General features: G+C 32.1%; 1 protein-coding gene across 1 annotated transcript in view; it reads left to right on the forward strand.

The window, feature by feature from the left end:
- Positions 1–13,822, forward strand: part of Kdm3 (Lysine demethylase 3) — a 371,633-nt gene that overhangs the window by 139,714 nt on the left and 218,097 nt on the right. Inside the window, exons 4-5 of the mRNA XM_088198984.1 lie at positions 788–970; positions 11,863–11,947. Of these exons, the coding sequence (XP_088055110.1) occupies positions 788–970; positions 11,863–11,947 (268 nt within the window). The remainder of the gene's footprint in view (positions 1–787; positions 971–11,862; positions 11,948–13,822) is intronic.

Raw genomic sequence — 13,822 nt, forward strand, 5'->3', positions numbered from 1 at the left:
TACATGTTTCGATTTAAGTCATTTTCATCAAAAAGTGGAGTTAGCAAATTTACACTTAAAGTCATCGATATAATACATTCAATATGATTGTATATTGTGTATAGAACCATTTAAATAACAGTTTAAACACATTTTAATTATGTTTACATATGTTTTAGTATTTTTGTTTCATGTTTACCTATCTAAACAGATGCCAATTATATTTTAACAAATTAACCTTGATAATATATTTAATTAAATTCATAATTATACAAACCGTTTTCTGTGTTAATGCAATGTTTTTACAACCACATAATACGTAATACATGTTCACGTTTATATTTAATAAATCAAACCGCCTTCGTGATTAATAAATCAATCTTGAACTTGGATTATTGCTATAAAAGCGCACCTGGATAGAGGTCGGAAAGATTATTGTGGTTCGACTTAATAAACCGCATTGTACATAATTAATTGGTTATGTTATGAGATGGTGTCATCGCATTGTTGAATATGTCCTAGATTCGAAACGGTCATAACCGGATTGGGCTTTGTGGTCTAGTAGAGCTCCGCCCTCAATAAAGCTTAACCCGACCGTGTCAAACTTTGACATCGCCTTTGGAAATGACATAATGCACATTTACATGATGAAATGGCCGCACGGACCATTTGCATTAACGATCAACTGCTCGCATGCAAATCGACGCCCATTCAAGAGAACAGGCGGATCGTTGAACCTAACGCTAACGACTTTCTAATTGTTTTATAGCAAATAGTATATATTATTCAATGTGTGTTTTGTCTGCAGGATTGGGAAGCTGTTGGCGAGCATGGCGCTGTAGCAAGAAGGTGGGCCCGAAGACAGCAAGCTCAAAGGGTGCTGAGAAGGGCGCCTGCAGCTTTGAGAGGCTGTAGAGCTCAGGTGTACCGGGCTAGGGGCGCTACTCAATGGTACACGGCTGTCATTGTGGGATGCAATAATGAAACTGGCGTAAGTATACCTTCAACTTTTATTTCTATGTTCCTCTTAGAAGCTACAAATTCGCCTTTATTGGAAATTTGCGGCACGCGATTATTTTTAGTTTATAATTAATTCATTGTCATAAAGTTTTAAAATCATCTCGAAAGTTTCTTGACTCTAGTTGTAGACTGTATATGAACGGCTGCTTTTCTTCAAATGGGTCGTCTGTGTCGACTTTCGCTGTATGCGAGTTTAGAACTCCTGTGTATTTCAAGTCATAAGCGAAATGGTAATCCAAGTGACTTATTTTACAATAATGGATAATTTGAATTGATAATATTCTAGTTTCTTGACAGGTGCTTGTGTTGCGTAAATCCGGCAATAATGGAAATTAAATAACAGTTATGCTGGTCTTTTTTCAAGTATAATTTCCAGTTCAATCACATTCATTTGTGTCGTCAACAATATATCATATTAGGATAGGAGTTAAATCACTAGTTCATTTTTGATTATTCCTCTTCTACGCAGAACGTTAAAACGCTGTTTCTTTGCTCGCAAAATTTTTATGGTATTTTTATTTACAATTTTATGTTATTGCAATGATTATGTAAGTTTGAAATCATGCATTATTACTATATAAAAAAATGTAAAAATTAGCTATATTAAGATAAATAATTTAATAAAATAAATAATTAAAGGAATGGATTATTCAGTATTTTAATGATATGAGTGTTACAAAAATACTTCACTGTTTTTATCCAGTTAAATTATCATCGGATGTGATGACGTTAGCCGATCCGCTGATGTGTTCTTGAGTCCTTGGAACATCTTCCTCATAATATTCTGCCTCCTTTGACCAATTGTCACATGTTTTACCATGCTGATTTGAGACAGCTCTAACGAGTCGTAGATGAGGATATCGGTGGGTCAATTGCATAGATTCTTAGACACACCCACGAAATATGTTTTCGCATTTAACTTCCAGATATACACTTTTGGCGATTGTTAACAAAGGGATAAAAATAACAATAGTCCTTGTGCACAAGGTAGAATAATTTGTCAATCGCGCATCCTTTTCACACAAAAGGGTAGTTTTTCCGGTACTTATGGATGATTAATGTTTGGGACGGAATTGCTAATAGGTAGTCCGTATAGTATTAACGATTATTAACGCAATTGCTTAGTCTCGAGCTCTCTATTTTATTGTTAGACCGAGTTAGAGACGAGTTGGTATTTCTTTTTATTTGTTCGAAACGTTAGAATGACCTTTAAAACAAGTTTGTAGGTGTTTGGAACCCACACTTACTTCAAATATATATATGTATATTATTTGATTTAGCAAAACTCGTATGCATATATTGATTCGCGATGTATTGTATTATATTTATGATTTATAACTTGTTCCCATTTCTATATTATTTTTTAATATTCACACAGAGATATATTGTTTCATCCATCCGCCCAGTCTTTCCGATTTGTTAATTTATATTTCAATTCCCCCAGTAATAATTTGACGCCCCGGGCAACAGTTCGTTCGTCTCGTGTCCGGCAAGAAGCATTAAATCAATCCTGGAACAATGCCTAATATATGCACCTAAACACGTTTGGTGCATACTATTCCGTCGGGTTTTAGGTATTTGTGTATGTATTATACGTATATATAATAGGTATATTATAGAATAATAAAATATAAAAAAACTCTTTATGTTTCTATTTCTTTTATGATTTTAATAGAAACCCTATATTACAACAACAAAAAACTCAAACGTATTCAAAAGCACACATAAACCTGTGAACTTAAGCCGTCACTTTTCCTTTGAATTTTCCCCGCGATCAAAGGGAAATATATTTTTGCATTACGTCACACGTATAACGCGCACGTAGGCCGTAAAGAAATTTTAATGGCCACGAGTCTGAATTTTTCGCGGACTTTTACGACGATAAATTATGTTTTGGAATTATATACACAATTTCGAGTTATTATCGTTATTGTTTTATGAAGGCCTATTCCGGAAATTAACCCCGGTTGAATTCCTCGCTCAGGTACTCTTCAAAAGTTCGCTTATGTAATGCGGAAAGTTTAAATAGTTGAGGGTAGGTCTCTAGTGCCTGTATTTCTATGAATAGACTTTGTTAACATTTTTTTTAAGACATCTTTGTAAAAATTCGTCCAAAAACTACTGATTAGTTTGAAACAAATCAAATCTTACTATGAGTTTCATTATTGTTTGAGAATTGAATAAGTTAATCCTTTATATATATTGCATCGTAATCTATAAATATATCAGCAAAGGTTTACTCTAAATGTATTCTGCGAATAAACACGCTCCCAAATCTCATTGAATTTGCATTTCACTTGTATATGATGTATGCTTTAGTTTGCAAGCTGTGTTTGGAATCCCTTTCGCAATACGTAATTTCCATTGTATGTTCGAACAAGCAGAATTCACAACCTGAATTGGCACGAATCCTGTATGATGTACCAGTAAATTACAGAAACCTTATAAAGTTATCGGTATGTATAAAGTACGAAAAATATTTATTTTTAGAAACAAAAATCTCAACAAGTGTAAAGGTAGTACTTGAGAAAGTTTTGATTGCTTTTTACTTGATGTCAGACGACGCTTTTATTTGGCGTCCTGTAAACATTTGTTGTTTACGCGTTTGCCTTCATATTTATTATATATTCGCATAATAATTTTCATATGTTTACTACCTAGCTGTTCGTGTAACATCATATGTTGTCAATCATAAATTAATATTTATCAATTTCATAGAAATCTAATATCACTCATACAGTGGCGTAGCTAGGGTATGTGCCGCCCAGGGCGATCCTTAAAATTGCCGCCCCTCCCCCCATACATTTTTTGCAGGGTCATAAAATCAGCATTTCTTAAAATAAAAAATTGGTCATTATTAAGCTCTTGTTATTGGAGGATTTATATTTTTTTTAGTGCATTCAGAGTTAAGAACCACACTAGACAATCCCATCGCGAATATGCCGCCCCCAAGCAAGTGCCCCCCGGGGCGGCCCGCCCCCTCCGCCCCCCCATAGCTACGCCACTGCACTCATAACACTCGAAGAGGATAAAATATGGTTGTTTGAAAACATTCTTTTATCAATAAATTATTATAAAAAAGCATACCTTACTGAAAATTTATTTATATATTTATAACAATTATATGTAAGAACTAATGCAAAGATATGTTTTTATTTTTTTAAAGACCCGTATTTGTAAAAGTTAAAGGGAGTAAGGTCTGAAGTATAAGGTGGGTGCTTGATAACATAGCACCTATTATTTATTTATTTTTTGTTGTTATTGTTGTTGCAGAAGACAATTTCTCATACTTAAATTATTTTTAAGGATTTCAAATATAATCACTACTTGATTTTTAAGAATCTCATAATATAAACTATTTTTAATTTCCGAATAAACAAAATTTATTGTTTTTTTAATGGGTTACAGCCCTGAAATGTAGTTAATGCTATCGTAATTTATATAATGTGTTAATATGTCTATCTATTTTTTTATTTTCAGTCATCAATTAGTCGTACCTTAAAACAATCCACATTAATATTATATTTGTTTGAATCCGATTTTTAACTTGATATCTATGATGTGTTTGAGCGAGTCAAAAAAACCTTATACAGCTTCAAATGGCGCACTATCTATAGTTTTTCGTGAAACTTTAAAAACACTTTTTAGTTCGTATAGCTTTAATTATATCTCTGCCTTACATATATAACATAACAAATACACAAATGCACTCTCTTCATAAAAATGACTGGTTCTATATGAACAACAATCGAGATTCAGAGAAATACATTCCACTGAAACTGTATTACAAATATGATTTTAAAAGAGCTTTCGAAACAATAAACAGAAGTATAATGTTAAAGAAACTATAAATTATATTTATAAGTGAAATAGTTTTAAAAAGCTTTTATAATTATTTAAAAAAGAGAAAGCAACAAGTTTAAATAAATCATGCTTACTCAAAACAGAAAATAAAATCTCACGGTGTACCACAGGGTCCAGATTAGGACCATTGTTGTTTATAATATATAGTAATGATATAATTAATAATATAGAAAAATGTAAAATACATCTGTTCGCAAATGACAAATATAAAAATAGGTGTTAAAGGAGTTTTATATAAATTAAATAACGAATTAAGTACAATAGAAAGATCGTTGAAAAATAATGCACTTAAATTAAATGAGATTAAAAATAAATGTATGCTTAATAATTATAAAGATATATGATAATATAATACATAAAATATTTAGGAGTAATTTAAATAAAAAATAGTTTTTAAGAAACATTCTAACCACATAATGAAAAAAAATAGTAGAAAAATAGGTATATTATCTAGGATGAGCAAAACTTTCTTTAAATGTTTTTTGTTAAAAATGAAATATTTTTAAATAGTTTAGAACCGCTGCGATTTTGAAAACAAGTAGTGAGCTATTAATTCAACTTAGTACACAGCTGCATTTAAAGCAGGTAGTAAAAAAAGTGATTTTCGATTTAACACTCCGAATACACCTGTTTGCGTTTTTTTACACTTAATTTATTGAATGATAAGGCTAGACCTAACCTCCTACCTAGGCTGTCGCGAGTGACAGCCGCAGTCGGGTGAACCGGCGCGAAATTATTAATGTTCTCCAGTATCACTTATAAATTTAAGGATAAGGATAAAACATATCAGGAATTTAAGAGCGGGATGGAGAGATTTGATTTAGTTATCAAACAAAAATACAAAATGTTTTATGCAAAAACGCAGGGAACGTTCTCTTATTCTTTCTATAAGAGAAAATCATTTACTATGAAAAAAATGTCACTCCCTAAGAGGGGTGAAACTATAATGATCCTGTCAATTTTTAATCCATTATTCCTAAAATTTATGGCAATTATAATATGTAATTCAGAGGCTTTTTAGTGTTGAGATGTTAAAGAGCATTTGTAGTCACAGGTGGTTTACAGCAGGCGTTTGTTTAACAATTTCAAAACATATTTATGAATTGTGTCGAAAAAGAGCATAGCCGCGAGACTGCATTGAGATTTATAAATAAATTTGTGGGTGTCCAAAAAGTATCAAAAGTCAATCCTATCTTTAAATTTATCTTTAGTTTGATTATATGTAACTCAAAGTGAACATTTGTTTCAAAAAACACAGACCAAGTATGTATGAATACTTTTTTTAACACCGCCTTCACCTTGCATATATATCACCCGTTTCCAAATATTAATTGGCACTGATATACGTCTAAGAAGACTAAAAATAGGGTGAACATTATCAAAAATATATTTTGATTTAATATAATATATAGTCACTTATATGTATTATACATACAATATAATGGTGTAAGAGTCACGTTCTTAGCATTATTCATACAAATGTGCATCAATGCTATCCTTATAAAGATAAACAGCAATGTTAATAATTTTACATATTATATTTTATCTGTCGAGATCGCTCAAATCAAACCTTGTTCCGAATGATTGAATCTCATTAATGCAACAATATAATAGTTGCATACAAAAACAAGGTTAACGTGGCACGTCACATACGTGCACGTTAAATAGCCACTCTGAATGGAACCCAAAGGCACAACTGAACACAATGTAAAAGCGAAATTGGCAAAAGCGCAACCCGACTGTGCGCTATCTACCCACAGCTGGTTATGGAGGTACATAGCTAGCGAGTATCGACCGAATCCAGTCGCAGCAGCCTCTTCAAAGTGCCTGGCTTTCTGCGTCACACTTTTCGGCTTTTGTTCGCCACCCCCCGGTCGGTATCGCTTGTCTGGAAACTTTACCGAAACTGGGAAATGAACCTTCCAACCCCCCTCCGGAAAAGTTTCTGGAAGCGAGTTGCGAAAGTTTACTTTTGCGCAGGCTCCCGCGGGTGTTGTTGCGAATGTGGCGCACGACAATCCGTTACGGTGTCGTTAACGGATTTAACGGGCGATATCAATTATGCGGATGTGTGCCTTTGAATTTCGCAGAAGTTTGTCTTCGATCGAAATTTGTGTATTGTATGAAAGAGGCGTGCATGCAAGTGTCCCTAAAACATGCCAAGACTGAGAAGCGAAAATAACGTATGTCGATGAATGTCTGGAATATTAAAAAAATAAACACATGCAAATCTGCGTTTTCTCTCCTCATCATTTAACATTTTACCATGGACGATTTTTATGTACATTATATATAAAATCGATCATAAGATAAGCATTTTTTAATTTAAATACTTTCACATCTTTATGACCTATTTATTATCATGACTAAAAAAAAGCGAAAATAGCAATGGCTAGAAACAAATAATATTCTGGCCTTCAAATGTGCCTCTTTGTCTTCACAATCAAACACGTTTGATTGGACAGTTTTTTTGCTACAAATAATTCAGCAGCAATGTAGGTCTACCACCCTTGAAAGCTAGTTCATGCTGTTAATGCTGTATTACTCCAATATTCAAGGAATATAATAACTCAACTAGATAACTGATTTCGCCTTAGATTATCAACTTATCAATTGAGTAAAATCAGTGTACTGCAACTGGTATCAAAAGACATTACTCGTTTTAAGTTATAAGTTGTATTCATGTAATCATGAGTGTTTGAAAAGTCTGTTACTGAGTTGTTATGATTTCAATAGCTACAAAAATAAATACTTACCCTTTGTATCACAATTTTTATTAAAAAAGTACGTTGACCTAAAAATGACAAAAGAAACTAGAGCAGAGGCGGCGGCCTTAAAGTGAACGATATTGATCCTTAGCGGTCGATGTGATAGTTTTAGGGGTCGATGGAAAAAAGTTAATCAAAAATCACTAATAATAAAAAATATAAAAATATTATACTATTTTTTTTTTAAATACTATTTTTCTGGCACGATAATAAACAAATATTTGATCAAACAAGTCAATTGTTGATTTTAGTCTTATTAACATATTATTATCAGGCCTGCCAAGAGGGGACAAATTCCCAGGGCCTCTTCTCCTTGAGGGGCCCAACTTTGGAAAAATTCATAGCAAGAATATATTTATAAAAAAAGTAAAAACCGACCTCAAATAATGAATCTAAACTAAATTACAGTTGTTTGCAATTTACATATGTACTGATGGAAAGCAAGTATATGTTCCTTTAGCCCTTTTTTATACATATTGTACAAGAAATAAAAGGAGCGGAACATTGCCTTCAAAAGTACCCACTTGAAAATAGACCTAAATAAAAAACAGTCGGAATTTATACAATTATAAATGGATTGACACAAGTGCCAATAAATAAGTGGAATTTAGTTAGCATGTACTCGGATTACAACTGCCCTGTGATAGCATTGCCAATTCTCTAGCCATTAGGAAAAAATAATAATTTTCGCCCCAAATCGTCGCATTAATAAGAGTCAAACAAATGATCTACCGGGAAAAGGTCGATAAGAGCAAACATAGCGCACTCGCGACACTTCCTTTTGGAGTAAATTTTAATCAGAATCTTCCATTTAGAATTTTCACAAGTCAGACCTTGCATTTCCTATAATTTTGTGTTTAATGCCATTCAGCGTGACTTTGCAAGATAGATCCAAAAAAATATTTATTTTCAGAAACATTTATAATTGTATACACGTAACGAAAATTTAGATTTTGTTCTCAGGTAGTGGAGTTGAAATGGAAGGAATTGGCAGTCCAAAAGTCGCTGGTGTTTCGAGTGAAATTGTCCGTTCGTGGATAACCCGGTAGCTTTTTCAATGTGCTCTTCTGATACTCGGCCTATGTGACTAAATGTCAATTCTTTTATATTGGTCGTTCGAAAAAGTTCGCTTCACAAATCGCTGGATAATTAAGAACCATTCGCGCTATCTTCGGAAACACCCTTAAAATGATGGCGCTTATCAGAAAAAGCAGCTCAAAATATGACTATTATTTCGATTAGTTGTCAAAATGGCCAAAGGTGTATTGAACCATACAAGTGGTTGAATTTTTATGGCTGCGGTAATGGCTTTTGAATTTTTGTGGTTATTGTGCAAAACTAGGTGTCTTGCATAATTTATGTATATGTTTATATTATTGACGCCAACCCATTTGTTATGTGGTAGATCTTTTTTACTGTTTAAAACCATTTATATATCATTCGCGTGAGGTCTAAATTCAGCATGTACGACAACGCTATTGTCGTTTCTGGGATCTCTTAATTAAAAATTGCGATCCCCCACAACATCATTCTTAGGTACATATTTTTCATTGCAAAGCACATACACATTAAAAATCAAATACTCGCTTAAAAAAGTATAAGGTTCTTTGTAGATCATAGAATATTATCGCGGGGTTGTTGTATCTTCCGAGAAAATATTACAACATGATATTTATCAATGCTGATCGGACAATGCATAGCTATATATTACTAAGGAGAATCCGTGTTTATCTTACTGGATTTTAATATTTCTAATTTCGTATAATATGTAGTCCGAGGGAACAACTGATATTGGATTATTATAAATATATGAAGCAGAAGTGAACCAAAAATTATTAGTGGATTTCTAGAGCATGTATTGATCCTTATTTATGTCTTACAATTTGCATCGAATTGAATAGTTTATCTTGTGCTATTATAGTACATGATTCATCCCAGCTAACTTTGATAGTTAATCTCTCGTCTCGGAGAAATTGTTATGGTTAATCGGCATAATATCGATAGGGGTCAGGGACTCTAGCGTTCGAACAAGCCGAGCGACCTTATCAAACATTCTGCTACCGCATTCTTTCGAGTCGCGTTCGCGGCTCGAAGGAGTCTCGTTTATTTTTTGTCGTACCTGCACAATACGACACGCCTCCCCCAGTCGGTGGCGCTTTTCCATTTTTCGCATACTGCATAGTCGCAATGCGAAATATTCGGGCTGCCGGGATTAGATGCAACAGTTGCGGCCCTTGTACGTGCTACGAATAAAGGAGAGGTAAGGAGAAAGAGGAGGAGCGCCACTCATCTGTCGTCTGGACTAAGACTGAAAACCCCATTCCTCACTTTGATAAAAGTTAAATGCACGCGGGGTTTTCTTTTGTGCTCGTCTGTGCCACAATGGAGGCTTTTATATTTCACTTTCGCGCAAGAATTTCGATCGGATTTCGCATGCACAACAAGGCGGAAACAATGCGTTATTAAAACCATGACCCGATTACTATCGCGGCGGGGTCCCGTAATGATAAACCGATTCGAAACCGGTTCGAGCGAACCGGCTCGCCGACGGCTGTTATTACGAGGAGCGCACAGACCTACTACTGTGTTATTGAGTTTTATTTTTTGTGAGAGTACATAATAGCTCGATGTACACAGAAGCCAGAGATGAGAAGGTAATAATTTAGATTTCGATAAAAAACTTTCAAACACGAATGCTGTTCGGTCACGCTTTTGGTAATACGTATGATAAAAAGTAGTCCAAAGATGAACTAGATTTAATAATACATACATTTATTTTGAAAACAATATTATATTAAACTAGCGGTTATTTTGAACTATACTTTTTTGGACTAAAATAATTAAAAATTTTAATAAGAATAACTATAGTGTTTTCAATCCTTTTATTATTACCGAGAAACCAGAAGATATTTCTGTTTTATAGTAAGACTTTATTTATATGACGTAAAATAAGAATATACAATTTTTGTATCACTTACTTCCACAATAATAGCAAGTTTTAGAAAAATAGTAAAATTGTTTTTAAAAGTTATTTTTAATATTTTTTAATAATATTGAGAAATACTAAAACTTTAAAAAAAACTGAAATAAAACACTATTTTATTAATGTATTTATTATAAAAAAATAATGTGAAATACAAAATAAGCTTGCTGTTTAAACAGATGTTGAAAAAAATTATCGTATATTTGAGGCAAAGCTTTTTATGTACAATGTTATTGTAATTTACCAAACAAGCATAGAATTTAATCATCAAGTCGTCATTTTTTAATTCGTATTGCTAGAAATTACATTCGAAAAGCATTTCTTTTTTAGATACTTTTAATTGACTTTAATAGTAAATAAATTATTTTAATAATAATATATATTAGTTTGTTTTATTTAAGAGGTGATTTAATAGTAATCGGTATCAGTTAAGTATTAAAAATCGATCTACATTGATCTCTTATTTTTCTATGAATTAATAATCACTTAAAATTTTATTGTTGCAACTTTAGTTCCGACTTTAAAAATCACCTTAAAAATTTATTTAAGGATTTGAATTAAAGAAAGGATCAAGATTTTAATAAACAATAGTTATTTTTAATCTAATTTTGAACCTTTTTAATTTATACAATGCATTAACATAGTAAATTAACAGTTTATCTTATCTCACAAAATTTGTTATGACACAACGTTAATCATATGACACTTTATTATAAAATAACTATACAAATATACTTTTATAATTAGTATTATATAACTGTACAACAGTAGAAAAATATAAACATTAAAGCAATTAATTTTAATTGTTAATCTTACGACATAAATAAATATCCTTTCGAATCATTCAAGTTAATTACAATGGACTATTATAGCTGTTCAATTTTACGCTTGATTGTTATTGTAAGTGTTTGCGAATTTATATTATCGATTTAATTTTACAAATAAGAAAAAAAAGTTTAAATTTATACATAATCAATAAGTTGTTATTACTTACTTTCTTTTATTGTATATTAAATGAACGCGTTATTTATTTTATTTATTCTATTCTAAGTACGTCTTCTTGAATAGCGCATAAATGTACATTGAAGTATTTCGTAAAAAAAGTCTAAAGAGAAAGCTTTTCCGAGCGACAATGAATTGAAAGAGGAAAAAAACATGTCGAAGGAGCTTTCGTGTGTATTCTCGCTTTGAATCGATCGATGTCTGTTGAATATTTGATAAAAGGAAAATGTGTTTATCGAATTTCAGGAGCTGACTTTGACTGACGACACGGTGCTTGAAGAGCACAACGAAGACCCATCCCTCGTTCAGATGAGGTTGCTCGGAGACGGAGGTGAGTTTTTAATCAGAATTTCTTTACCCGACTTAATCTGTTTTATATTTTACTATATAACATTCACGCGACTTTTTGTAAAACTTTTCAGGTTATTTAAAGAAAATTTTAATCAATCAAAATACTAAATTCCGGCTTCCACCGAGTTTCCCAATTTAATATTACTTTATTTATATTTTCGTACAATTGGAGCGAGCGAATCTTATATTACACGACGATTCTTATATACGACTTTCGACTTCGCGTGGGAAACTGTCTGCCAAGATACACGTACCGTTACCTCTCGTTTATTACAAATTGCATCCTCCCATATTCGTATCATATGTGTGCATATACATGAAATAATTTGCATCCGCGCAAATCGATGCTAAATTAGCGGTTGCGGATGCCTTTAATCGATGGCACGAAAGCGTATCTTTCAATCGGTGAACTTGTCTGATTATCTCCTTCTTCTTATCTTTTCTCTCTCTCTCTTGTCTGGTCGATCTTTGGTCTACTCGGCCTCGAAAAGTCAAGTTTCATCGCAAAAGTTTGGAGAGTGTTTAACAACAAAATTTTAAACTAGTTTTCTTGGGGCTCTTTGAGAAGTTTTCGAGTTACACTTTTCGATATTGTGTACATGTATATATGTATGTATATCCACTGGTGATATGTTTCAAGCCGTTTATTTATTATATTTTTCTCATGTATGTCAATATAAAAATTACAAAAGTCATTTTGTAATTTTTTAATACCCAAAATCATATTCGAATACGATTGCTTGTCAAGAATCTTTCTCTTTCACAACAGTACTTGTTATTTTATTCTCACTCTTAGTTAAGCATTGAAAGAATAGAAATTCTCTATTTAGAGAGTCCTCGATGTGGAACTTGACAGATTGGTATTTTTTGTTGTTCAAAGTGTCGTAGAGTCTTAAGAAATATGTAAAGAATCGATTTTTCGTTAATGCGATCATTCCAATTTCTCTGTATATTTGCTAGCTTTTTCATTTTTTTTGATAATTTCTTAAGAAAAATGCCAAATCGGAAATTCACATTTCTCGATAAATTTGCTGATTTCTCGACAATTTTTTGATAAAAATTTAATTTCTACATACATTTTTTAATGTTTTATTTTGTTAATACAACCGCTGCATAAGAAAGGGTGGGTCCGTGCCAGATGATTAAAAATATTAATGCTTTCTTAAAAGATTTTAATAGAAATCGGAAGAGCTTGAATTGCAAAAAAATAGCTCGTGGACATATTAATTTTGTACGTAAAAATGTATTGTAGAATTTTCTTTGATAATCTCTCAAATAACTATTTTTATAATAAAATATATTTTAATGGCAAATTGTTTTTTACGACTTTCTCATTATCTTTGCTTTGGTAATCTAAGAACTACAATATTAATTAGATAAGAAGAAAACGCTTTGCGTGGTAATCGACAGATTGCAAAAATGTACTGTGGCTTTCCAAAGATTTACGCCATTAAATTTGCCTTGCGGTGAACCTTTAATCTCATTTTTTCAATAATCTTTGGATTTTTTAACTTTACTTTGTTAAAATACAAAAAATGTTAATAGAAACAGCTCCTACGATTTGTTTATAAACACGGGAGCCTGAAATTCCTTCGTAATTCAACGCTTTGAAATAATCGAAGTAGATGGATCCATTTTGGTCCATCGATTTTTCGCTTTTGTTAAAATAAATCATCATGCTATTGAAGTTTGTCAATAATATAAAGATATCTACATATATTAAATATATTTTTTACTTATAAAAAATTCTCGAGAATTCTTAAGAAAATAGAGAAATAAAAATGAGAATTCTCATTCCTCGAAAAATGAAAAACATTGAAAAACCAAAATGCCTACTTCTAACTGTCAAGGTCTG

This window comes from Plectrocnemia conspersa, unplaced genomic scaffold (genome assembly GCF_051122295.1).
Source record: "Plectrocnemia conspersa isolate PC_06_02 unplaced genomic scaffold, ASM5112229v1 ptg000012l, whole genome shotgun sequence".
Lineage (NCBI taxonomy): Eukaryota > Metazoa > Arthropoda > Insecta > Trichoptera > Polycentropodidae > Plectrocnemia > Plectrocnemia conspersa.